The sequence below is a fragment of the Macaca nemestrina genome, chromosome 6 (assembly GCF_043159975.1).
Source record: "Macaca nemestrina isolate mMacNem1 chromosome 6, mMacNem.hap1, whole genome shotgun sequence".
Taxonomy (NCBI): Eukaryota; Metazoa; Chordata; class Mammalia; order Primates; family Cercopithecidae; genus Macaca; species Macaca nemestrina.
Window position 1 is genome coordinate 21,652,287 of NC_092130.1, and position 12,309 is coordinate 21,664,595.

Consider the following 12,309-nt stretch of genomic DNA (forward strand, 5'->3'; position numbering starts at 1 on the left):
AGAGGATTTCATTTGTCTTTGGGGGTTGGATTATGTGTACCTTTCAGAAAGTTTGTTTTTAAGGGCTGATGGTATTGTGACACTAAACAGTTCATTCCTACGAATGCCACCCCCTCTCCTTGAGCATATGGTAAGCGCTAAAAATGATTACTGAATAAATGTATAATGTCTTCTGGAATTTTTAAAATGCATACATTGGCCCCATTTTATTCTCATGATATAAACATTGAGGCTTTTCTATTTGGGATAACGGATTCTTCTAAACCTACGATCCTTTCTTATTCAGTTACCGTTCCTAACTGGTTTAGGGTGACGCCCTCTCAAACCCTTTTCAGAGAGTGTGTGGACTGGGTATTTGGAAGCAGGGCCACACAAGCTGTTCTCATCATTCCATTCCTCTTGCAGTTTACAGCTTCATCTGTTTTTCTTTTTTCAATCTAAGATGCTCATGCTTCTTTATTTGTGGTTAATTGTGTCCAATTAAGTTTTTTTTTTGTTTTTTTTTTCTTGCTCTACCAGATTCTCGGAATTGTCCCAAGTTTGAGGGGAAAAAAAATTGGTTAGTCCCATTTCTTCTGGTGCCTCCTGAGCCCTGCGCTTGAGTACAATGAGGTCACTTTGTTGAAGGATTAACTTTATATTACATTCTTGCAGAGTAGATGTATGTCCCTAAGGTATGACTACCCCCACTGATGAAATAAATATACCATTCTTTACGATTCCTCCCTGTTACTCTCTCTGTTGATTTTCAGAGAGTTTATGAATAGTCACATATTTATACAACTGGCCAAAAGTATACTACTTATTTTTCTTATGGTCTGTAATAACCTATGCAAGGTTATTAAAGGGTATACAGACCCCTTTTAATGCATAGTTTCTTATGTCATTACTTTATACAAGCAGGTCAGATTCCATCTCAGCAACAATCTCTTGCTCTTAACCTTTTTCTCTGATTATAAAAGTAATACATGTTCATTGTGGAAAATTTAGAAAATTCACAGCAAAAAGAGCAGGAAGAAAAGCACTTTAAGACCCACTACTTAGAAACAACTACTATTTGGCAGTTTATACACAGACACATTTTCTTTATTCTATATATGCTTGTTTAAAAAAGTAACTATATTGTATACGTGCTCCTGTAATCTACTTTATAACCAAGCAATATATCAGTAAATATTTTTTCCTATGTCATTGCTTTTGAGGATTGCATCATATTCCATTCCATGAGGGTGTCTTAAATTAGCCATCCCTCACTTCCCAGATATTTAATATATTTTTTGTGGGGGCAATTAAAATAACAGTCTTTGTCAGATGGCTCCCCCGCACTCAGTAATTGGTTTAATTTTTTTCTCTAGTCAGTGCAATCAGATAAATCATCAGGTTCCTTTGGATCTAGGACAGTGAGCTTTGTGTAGCATCTTTAATGTTAGCTTTGTCTGCAGCCCTGGACAATTCCATTGTAATATTCAATACCTGTGTTGAGGGCCGGTTAACTTGTTTAAAACTATGAACAGACAGCAAATCATAAAGGCATGGGACATAAGTTAAAAACCCTTGCCTTACTCTTTAAATATTTCCTCTCTCATAGTACACGTCCATGGAGTAAATCCTTATTTGTCTTTGAATAATGAGTTTAATATGTCTAATTCAATTACTCTGTGACAGCAGAATGACTTCTCCTCAGCTCTTTGGCTATTAGTTCCATATGATATTTGAATTGGTTCTTTTAATTGCTGATATTGTCGGTCATTCCTCTGTGAGTTGGCCATATAGCCGGAGAAACATATCCCTCCCCGCCATACATCAGACAGTCATTCAGCTAACAACCATGAATTTCTAGACACAATAGGAATTCATTATGCTAATGATTGAAGAGGTGGGGCAACAATTCCAATTTTATTGGTAACTTAGACTGAAAAGTAAAACCAAGAATTAGAATTTTCAGGATGCTGAATTATGTTTTCAGATACTAAAATGATGCATTTAATTGTCTAAAGCTACTATTTATGGTTAAACATTTTTGTTGGCAAGTAGCATTATGGGTGGGGGGTGGATATGATAAATAAACCTTGGTGCTGATTCCTGTCTCTCTCATGCATTTCTTGATTAAATACCGTGGATTTTACAAGTAACAGCTTCCCTGAATAAAGAATTCTATGGCATTTCTCTACAAGTCTAATTTGAAAAAAGAATTCTTCTCAAGGGTTTAGAAATTCATAAAATGGAAAGAATAATAAATATTGTGTCCTAACTCATATACTAGTATAGATAGAAAGATTTGGTACACCTGGGTGTAATTTTAGTTAATTTCCACAAGAGACAGGTTGAAAGTTTACTGTTTGGAAATGGGGGGGAGGGTTGACTAAATCTCATATTTGCAAAAATGATTACATTATCTTACATGAAAATGCCACTCTATTAATGACTTCAATAAGCATTGCATTTGGGGAAAAAATCTTTTTAATAAAAAGTTACCTAAAGTTCATCTAACTTAAAATATACAAGTGAAGAAAAAGTACTTACTCTGATTTATGTGCTTTTGGAGGTGTAATTATTGGCTTTTTACTCACCTATGTAAAACAATGTACTTTTGTAAATGGATTTCTGGCCACTTTATGCAGCCTTTTTTTCCTTTCTTTTTTTCCTTACATAAAAAGTAAGCACTGTCAATCAAGGAATTTTAAGGTTTATTTCCTCTTTAGAAATGATTGATAGCCTTTTAGATTTACAAGTTGACAAGTTAAAGGGTTCTATTGGTATAATTATGTACTAAATTCACAGTCTTTCAATTTAAATGTCCTTTTAAAACCACAAGATTATCATACCTGTATTTTGAAAAGTGGGCCAGTCAGTTTGGGTTGGTATACAAATTGCTTCCATTAGCCTTGGGACCTATTTGAATTTAATACAGTTTTTTTTAAAGTTAGTACTAGTATGAATCTTACTTTTAAAATTTAGGTTAATGGAAATGCATTTTAAGTAAAGCGTGTGGCAACTTGTTTTTTAATGTATAGCTAAATGTCAGAACTACACAGACTGTCTTTTTTATTCAGCATGTGAGAAAATATGTGGTTGAACACTTTGATTACACTAAAAAAGAAAAGAAATTTTAAAAACACCCACTTACCCCTTACTTAGAGAATATAGGGAGGTGGAGGCTATGGATAGGAGCTGCCATGCTTTGCATCTCCACTATTTCACGTGAGACAGCCTGAAGATATTTCATATACCAGGGAGAAATTTTGAAAATGATAGACCAGAGTCCACTTAATATTGTGTTTAATTTAAGCATGCTTTGAAGAGTGTGTGGTCAGTGTGCACACAGCAAGGTCCATGGTCTCCAAATGTTATTCCAGATTTGCTCTTCTTTTGGTCTTTTCAAGGATTATTTTTGGAGACTCGGCTTCTCTAAGCTAGTACTTCAGACACTGGTTCCAAATAATATCAATATTGGTGAAAGGATCTATCATTTCAGATGTGAGGGTTTTGAATCAGGGCATTTTCAATACCCATCCCCTTTGCAGACTCTCTCAAGGGTGGCACTGGCTTTCCATACCTGGAAGATTCACTTCTATTCACTCTCCTCTGCTCTCACCAGCCTCTTGCATGCTTAATTGTGCTAAGATATTGTATCAGCTGAGGTCCGCTAGGGATTTTGCAGTTAAGCAGATACTTTTAATTCTCCTGCTGTTTACAGGATATAGATACTGCCAGGCAAGCCCTTGAGTGTTTTTTCCTGAGCAACTGAATTAAAGTGAATCCTAAAAATCTCACATCAAATACCATTTTACTTTCTATTTATGATCACATAAGGAGTGTAGAATTTGGCCAAAGGAACACTGTTCAAGACCTACTCCTAATGTTCTTTTGGCCAGGTCACTCCCCATCGTGGTATAAAGCAGATGGTGGAAATTTCAGCAAAGAGATCACTCACGTAATCATCTTCTGATCCAGTTCAAAAGTATCAATTAAACTTTGGACTTCCTGGTTATTTCCATACCATTAGTGTTGCAAGCCATGTTCTGCTTTATTTCTTGAAAATGTACTAATCGTGTGACTTCTTTATTGCAGCGCTCAACGAACCCACCATCGATTATGGTTTCCAGAGGTTACAGAAGGTCATTCCTCGGCACCCTGGTGACCCTGAGCGTTTGCCAAAGGTGAGGATACTGCCTTTTTGTAGTCTCTGAAAATTTGGACTTGAGTGATTTGCAGAAAACTCTGCTGCTGATAAAAATTAGTTCATAGGTAAACAACTCATATTTTTGTGTTTTGTGTGTTTGGTGCTATAAAGTAAGCAATAATAAAGGTAGCAAGCACTTATGTGCCAGGCAACACCGTGCTTACTTTTATATCTGCTATGCCATTTTATCTTCTCAACAACGCTCTGATGTTGGTAGTATTACCATTCCTATATTAGAAGAGAAAATAATGAAGCAAAGAGAGATTAAATAATAATTTGCCCAAGGTCACATAGCATGTAAATTGCTAAACTGATATTCCAACCTATGCAGCATGACCCTAGAGTCTGAGCTACTTAATTGCTACATCTTACCAATTCTCAAAAGAAAAAGGAACACCAGATTTCTGTCTATGAGGATCCGTACTTAGTCCTGGCAAGAGGAGAATAGTTAGAGCTCCAAATGTATTGGTAGATCCTGAGACTGGGCAAAGACAACCTCTCTTCTCCTAAGGCATTCTACCTAGTTGGGAAAATAGGCACAAATATGAGAGACATTAAACAAAAATTCAAGACAGAGTCATATATGTCACCAATACATCACTAACTGCCAGTGCAGACAGAAGGAAACTGACCTTTATTGACTATTGCATACCTGTTGTGAATGTTTGGGATGTCCCCATCCCTGTACCTCAGGAACTTGGGTTGTATGTGGGAGAGAGTCCCAAACACAACTAATCATAACCAAAAATAATAGCACATTAAAGAAAAGTGCAACCAACATTCTGTGAGGACTCAAAAGCAGGCAGTTAAATGTGAAGGAAGCTCAAAGTACAGAATTCATTGAGCTTCCATTCACTGTTTACTGACAGCAAAAAGCTTCATTTACCACACAGGTAAAAACTATTAGCATTAAATTGAATTAGTTTCAAGGACTCTTTCTTGCCACAGTAAATCTAGAGATATGCCATTTCCAGGTCTAGGTATCCTTGTAAAACACTTGTGAAAATGAAGTTGCCATCCTTCTTAGCTCGGTGAACCTCCTTGGGGGACCAGTTCGTCATCAAATCCTACCTGTGTGCTGGCTGCCCTTGTAGGCAGGGCCACCTGTCAGAACTGGCCCTGTACGGGAGAAACCCACCCCTCAGGTCACTACACAGATGTGAGGCACATGGGGAGGAGGGGTGCTAACTGCTCCAAGAGAGGAAGGACTGTGATGAGCAAGGGCATGTGTCCTGCATCTTAACTGAGGGGGGAAAACACCTTCAGTTTTCAGAGATGATGCCTTCAGTTTCAACCTTCAATTTCCCAGAACAACCTCACTTCCACTGAAGTGCTGTCCTTCCCTTTCCTTTTCCAACCCAATTTATTCTTGATAAGCAATTACATCATCTACAGGTTGTTTATTATTTAGTAGATTAAATAATATAATAATAAACAGCAGTCTCCACCCATGGCATAGATGGTCTATGGAGAGATTTACCATTAGGTTCCTCTGTCTAGCAAGAACATGGTCCCATGAATTTCCTATGGGACAACTGGTAATTTTATAGCACGATGATATAAATGATGTGGGTCTGACTAATGGTAGGTGCCTTAGCTGTCTTAGTGTTAGAACAAAGGCAGGGGTACCATGCCAGATTCTTCCCATTGTTCCCATTTGGGCACTATATTCACTTTAGCACTTGCTTTACCATTTGATCTCTTGAGTCCACTGGAGGTATTGAGGAGAGTCAGGTTGGACAAGGTGGAATTCAGACATTGGCCACTTTCTAGCTATGCAACCTAGGTCAAAATTGTTTACCTCTCTGTGCCTCAGTGTCTTCCTCTGTTAAATGGGGACGGTGCTATGTTGTACCTTTTCAAGTTACATTTCAATGACTTATTTAGAGCTAACAAAAGGTAGCTATGATGATTTGCCAGTTGAGTGACAATGGGACCCTTGCTTCTGAGAGCTCTTCCACCCAATCTCGGCAGAACAGGAAATCCTAATCCTGGTGAGCAGTTGAACATGTGATTTCTCCTCTGTGCCTCAGTTTCTTCATCGATAAAATGGGGATAATTAATCATGCTAGCTCATAGGGGATCATAGGATCATGTGAGGATAAAGAGAGGTCATCTCATGGGTGTCCTTGGCATAGCATCTGGCCCATAGTTGCCACTTTAAAAATGCTTAGTGAGCTGTGGCTCATGCCAGTATTCCCAGCAATTTGGGAAGCAGAGGTGGGAGAATTGCTTGAGGCCAGGAATTCGATACTAGCCTGGGCACCATCACAAGACCCTACCTCTGCAAAATGAAAAAAGTTAGCCAGGTATGGTGGTGTGTGCATGTAGTCCCAGCTACTTGGGAGGCTGAGGTGGGAGGACTGCTTAAGCCTAGGAGGTCAAGGCTGCAGTGAGACATACCCACCACTGCACTCCAGCCTGGGTAACAGAACTAGAAGACAAATCTGGTTTAATGGTTGAGGTCTACAGAAACCAGACAGTCCTTTTTCTGATTAGAAAGGAAAGGAGAGAAATGGAATCTAGGGTTGAGTTTGCGTACTTACTTTTGAAAACACTTTTATGGTTGCATGTTATGTTCAGGAATGTTGAACAAATAGCATAGGCACGTGTCACTTTGTCCCTGATGGTAAAATTCCCAACCCTTGTTTCCTGGGTTTGGAAAGAGTAATCAAGGACACAATGGATTTGTGTGTTAAGGAAACACTCCACGGCTTGCATCTAGCCACTTGATCGTGCAAGGCCTGGCCGGAGCCCACCCCAGGAAGCTCTCAGTGTGACTCAGAGCCAAGTGGCTGTCCTCTTGGCTTTGAATGTTAAAGTGGAGAGAGTTCAAGGGCAGGGTCAGGAAGTGGCGGATGGAGCCAGCACAAGGTATTCCTGTGGACTGGGGAGATTTATACTCCTGCTGTCCATTGTTAGGGGCATAAAAATGGGCTGCGCCTTTCTTAGGATCATGGTCAGTGTTTGTCAAACAGGAGTGTTTCAGTGAGCTATGGACCACACACCTTAAAAAACAAACTCCTCTTTATTAAACCCATGTGTTTGTGAATAGACAAAGCTAGATTCATACAACCACCCACATATTCTGTCAAATGAAACTGCTCCAAAGACCAAGCAGACAGCTTTCCATAATAATATGCCTTTGTATACAGGCTTGTTCTTTTTCAAAAAAATGTGGACGTGCTTTGTTTTATTGGAGTCCCTCCTGCGAGAGAAGCTGGGGCAGCAGACATCTTTCCCATTTACCAAATAGGAAAACGGGAGCAGGCGGAATCCTGCTCTGTAAATTATTTTGTCCCTGAAAGTCACCATCAGTGATAGTTGCTGTACACACAAATTTAAAATACTGTAATTATGCTAACCCCAGATGTTTTTTGGTTTCCTTTTTCATATACACAGGGAGAAAAGGGCAGGCTAAGGTTTTTAAATCACAGCATTCTGTTCTGTTTCATACAGTTTCGCCTTTCTCTCTGGATCCTGGCAGGAAGGGGAGGAACATGTGACCAACTTTGGGGTCAAGGTTGACTCTTCTTGTAATTTAGAGGTGGAGGGGATGGGGAACGTGGTCGATCAGAAATTCTGAGATGCTGATGGCTGCAGTGATGCAATCCAGATACACTGAGCAAGGAGCGCTCTCTGTGTTCAAGGTCAGAGGTATCTCCGCCCCCTTGCAGTATGTTAGTTGCCTTCATGAGTGGTCAGTGAGCCTTAGCCCTAAGGCAGTGAGAGCACACCCTGAGTTTAACTGGCGTCAGGCGTGTCAGCTGTGAACCCTAGGAAGCAAGGAATGTTTACTTTATGCCTACTGTGAGCCCAGCACTGCATTATTAAGGTTTTCGAAGAGCACAGAGGCCAAGAGAGTGGGCTCTCAAGTCAGAAAGATGTGCGTTTTGGAAACGAGATCCACTACTTGGTGCACACGACTCAACCTCCCACGCTTCAGGTTTCTCCTCTGTAAAGCAGCTGCCTCACGGCGTTGTTGTTAGGTGTTAATGAGATAATTTATGCCAAGCGGCATCCCTGGCATCTAGTGAGACTCCAGTAAATGGGGGCCACTAATCCCCTCACCATGGGTGTTCCCCATTTTACAGATGAGGAGTTAGAGTGCCCAGAGGTCTGAATGACTTGCTACGACGTCACAGCTAGCAAGTGGGAAAACTACGATTCAAACTCAGGCCCTCAGGGTCGGTAGCCTCACTGTCTTCACTATGTTGAGTTCCCAGTTCTCCTGCAGATATGAAGACCCCAATAATTCTGCCTTGAGGTGTCTCCTCTGCAGACACCTGGCCCCCAACCTTATGCAGATTCTCACCAGCTTTCTCTCATTTCCCTACTGAGAAGGCTTGGCCTGGGGACCTTCTCAGGGCAAATGAGTCTTTTCTCCAAGAGCCAGCCCCTCTTTTAGAGAAAATAAAGCAGTTTGGGAAAAGTAACAAAGGCTGCATTTGTGTATTTTGCTTTATGGAGCTGAAAATATCTGGTAAATTGATCCAGTGGGAGTAATAAATACACATTACTTTATCTTGTTCTTCATGTCCTATACCCCTGAGCCTTGATAGAACACCACCACTTAATAGACTTAAAAAAGAGTAATTACACTCATTGGTTGTGTGATTTTTCAGCCCTCCCAGCCCTGCCTGACCTTCTAATTTAGCTCACCGTGTCTAACTAATGCATTTATATTCATCTTTTATGAAGCATGTATAGTACAGAATTGACTTCAGAGCCTTTTTCAAGCTGTCCTCCCAGGTCCCCAATCTGGTTAGTAGTAAGGAGAATGGGAGTCATCCATCTCTATACGTCTGCATGTATAGATAACATGTAGACATAGCTCAAAGCATTTTTTATCCTTTATGAAACATAATAAAAAGTATTTATTACATTTTTACTTTAAAGCTTTTATACATTCTAGCATTATTTACAGCTAAACATGCAGGCAAAAGATGCGAGTGTTTTTAAAATGATTACTGTTAATGTTTCTGCTTGTCAGAAGTGCTTAAATTTTCCTGCACTTTGTCTAAAAACTTAGTACTGTTGCCTTTTAAGAACAACACATTTAAAAGATCTTGCAAGTCAGATTTGCAAACACTGCTGACAGTTTGTGATGAATGATATTGCAAAATTTGCAAGATGTTTGTCATTTCACACAGCCGACATATTAAGGAACGGATTAAGAAACGCGAAACCCCTGTGGAAAACAACAGTCCCAAACAAACCTCCGCCAAACCTTGAACCCAGAGAGCACACCAGAATCTCTCACCCGGGTTTTCTCTCCCAACTTCCCACTCAGCCAGTGGAACCCAATTGTTCTCAGTGCATTTTCTCTCACCATATGGTCTCCTCATTACCATACACTAAGCGTCCATATGGGAAACTTGTGAAATGAACTGTATTCATTTTAACTGCCAGATGAGCAGCCTTTTGCTTTGCAAGCTTAGCTTAAGTCATCTGCTGTCTTCATGTTGTTATGGCAACACAGCACCAATAAAAAATTCTAATCTACTGTAAGTGATCACAGTATTTTAAGTACTTGCCTATAACTGCCCTCAAAGGGGAAGAGAGAGGAGGGTCCTATTTGTCCAAGGAGCAAAAGGTTGTTGTTCATTCCAGCAGGTGTCAGTAAAGAAGCTGGTGACATGGGGATTGAAGTATCAGTGTGGCTGGCTGTGTAGTAGGTTGGGATTATAAGGGAGGTGAACACCAGGAGGGTGGATGGTGGGAAGGAAGGATTGTGGACTCTTTTGATGGGTCTCCAAAAGCTCATTGAATGTCAAAGCCCCATAGTATCTCTGGCAGACATGCTCGTCTGCTGGTGCTGTGTGGCCAGCCCGCCATGAAGGAACTCAAGGCTTCCTTGGAAATACAGAGGTAGCAAATCCTCATGGTAGCTACTCCTTCACTGGCATTCGAAAATCTCAGCCTCTATGAAGCGGCTCTCCCTGTACACGTGAATTAGTCATTTCAAACACCAGGCTAATTAAGAGTACCTTAAAGTAATGGAAGTCGGCAGCAACATCCTTAAATATAAATCATTTTCACCTCTGCGGGCCACATGATATGTTGCATCTCTGTCGCTCTATCTGTATTGAAAGTGAATGTTTATAGTCTCAGTTCATCAGTTCACATTAGCCTCATGCTGAATATTTAAACACAGAACAATTTGAACACACCATGAAGGAAGACAGTGACTGCACTTTCATTTGGAACAGCAAGGGCTCATCTAATAATAATTTAGTAAATCAGCCATTTAGTGGCTCAGTTGTGCACTGCATTGTGCCAAATATTATTCACTTCAACTGTACACTTGCAAAATTGAAATTCAGGCTCCAGTCACAGGCACTGTTTTTGCTCAGTGGAGAGATGAGACCTAAAATCACCCTCCCTAAAGAGCGTTCATGTTTAGTGATTTATCATAAATACAGAGCTGGGGCAAAATAAAACTGGAGTTGGCTGTATACAATGTATTCTAATTATGCTTTTATTGTTTTAGTCTTTATGCAAAGACTACCAGTAATTCAAAACCTGCAGTTGCATCAGTGAAAATACAAATAAGAAATCTTTGCATAACCACATTGCCTCCTAGCAGAAAGGGGATGACTAAGGGATTCAGCAAAGGATAAAGAAAAACTTAACATCTTCATCTTCCACACTGACACTAGCGTCTCTCTCGCTTTCACTATCTCTCTTTCTCTTTCTCATTTATTTACTTTTTTAATTTGAGGAAACTCGATTAACATTATATCCTGAAGTGAAAGTGACCCTCCTCAGACAAAAACACAGAAACAAATGGCGAAACTTATGGTATATTCAGCTCTTAGAAAAAAACATGCTTGAGTTCGATTCCAGGAAACATTTTGTCTCTGTATTCTCTTGTCAAAAACACAAGCTATGGAATGCGGTCCAATTCCGCCTGTATCTACCAGAAAACTTACAGGCAGATTCCATTTCCCCATTTGATAACATGCTCAGTTTAGGGGGTTGGTATCCCCTACTACTGATATTTCTTTTATCCAGGGAGTTTAGCCTGGATCTGTGTACCCCTGAAATTGCATTTAGAATTCCTGTGTGTGCGTGCATGTGTGCGTGATGAATATGCACACACAAATGCCTACACATGTAATTTACCTAGGGCTAGAAGTTGTAGCTTCACTTAAAAGGCCGATGGCCCTCATGAAAATTGTAATTCTCACCTCTTTAGGTTATTTATCTTGAGCTGACTTATTTTGTGGCAAATTCTTCTGCTTGTCATTATTGTTTCCTTCCCATTTTAGAGATGAGGAAACTGAGGTTCATAGAGGACAAGTAACCTGCTCAAGCTTATGCAGCTAGTAAGTGGAGGTTTCCTAACTTCCCATACTTCCTAACCAGTGGTCCATTTAGAGTCTTTTATAGAGTTTTGAAAATAGGATTACATCTCAAACATAGCACTCAATACACATTGACTGTAAGAATGCATATATTTTTGCCAGAGTTCCTTGGAAAATAAATGGGAATTATTAATAATATTGCTGGTTATTGCCTGATAAGCACTAACTAAATATAATCTACTGAACCAGGTGTTGGTATTAACGCTGTTTTACAGATGAGAACACAGAGGCATGTGTTTACACTGCTAATACATAGCAGAACATGGATTTGAGCCAAGTCTATTGGACTCCAGATCCAGAGCCTATATCCCTAAGCAGTGCCTCCCAGAATTAAGAAATTTTAAGGAAAAAAGCCAACTTACAATATCAATCTTAAAACCCTTCCAGCCTGGTTAGAGAAGGAGGCAAGTGGTGGCCTACGCCTGAGGTTAGCTCACAAAGGGCTGAGCTAGGTGGAAGTGGCAGGAAGAACTCACCTGTAAATGCAAACAAACCCTGGGTACCATGCTTTCCCTTTTTAGCTGCAGAGTCATTATGGGAGGGACTTGCAATAACCGTTATCCAACAGCTCAGTGCTGGAACTCTTTCAAGTTCTTTTTTAGCACTGAGTTCTTGATGGGGAGGATTAAGTTTAACCTACTTCATATCACACCCTGCATACAGGGGCATTGAACATAATTACTCATTAGTTCAAGGGTAGGTGACAGGAGAACCAAGGGGTGAACTCATTTCTACCTCCAGCCACCCAACATCCTC

The 12,309-nt window shown here is 40.1% G+C and overlaps 1 protein-coding gene and 1 long non-coding RNA gene across 14 annotated transcripts in view; one reads left to right on the plus strand and one right to left on the minus strand.

Annotated features, from left to right (window-relative positions):
• Positions 1 to 12,309, plus strand: part of LOC105482354 (EBF transcription factor 1) — a 411,036-nt gene that overhangs the window by 371,577 nt on the left and 27,150 nt on the right. For all 13 annotated transcript variants that reach the window (XM_024792976.2, XM_011742390.3, XM_024792977.2 and 10 more), the window contains exon 11: positions 4,072 to 4,160. In XM_024792976.2, the coding sequence (XP_024648744.1) occupies positions 4,072 to 4,160 (89 nt within the window). The remainder of the gene's footprint in view (positions 1 to 4,071; positions 4,161 to 12,309) is intronic.
• LOC139363720 (uncharacterized) lies at positions 4,347 to 10,257 on the minus strand. Its single transcript, XR_011624523.1, has 3 exons — positions 10,174 to 10,257; positions 4,556 to 4,703; positions 4,347 to 4,411 (listed from the first exon to the last, which is right to left on the minus strand). It is a non-coding gene; the product is annotated as an uncharacterized lncRNA (long non-coding RNA).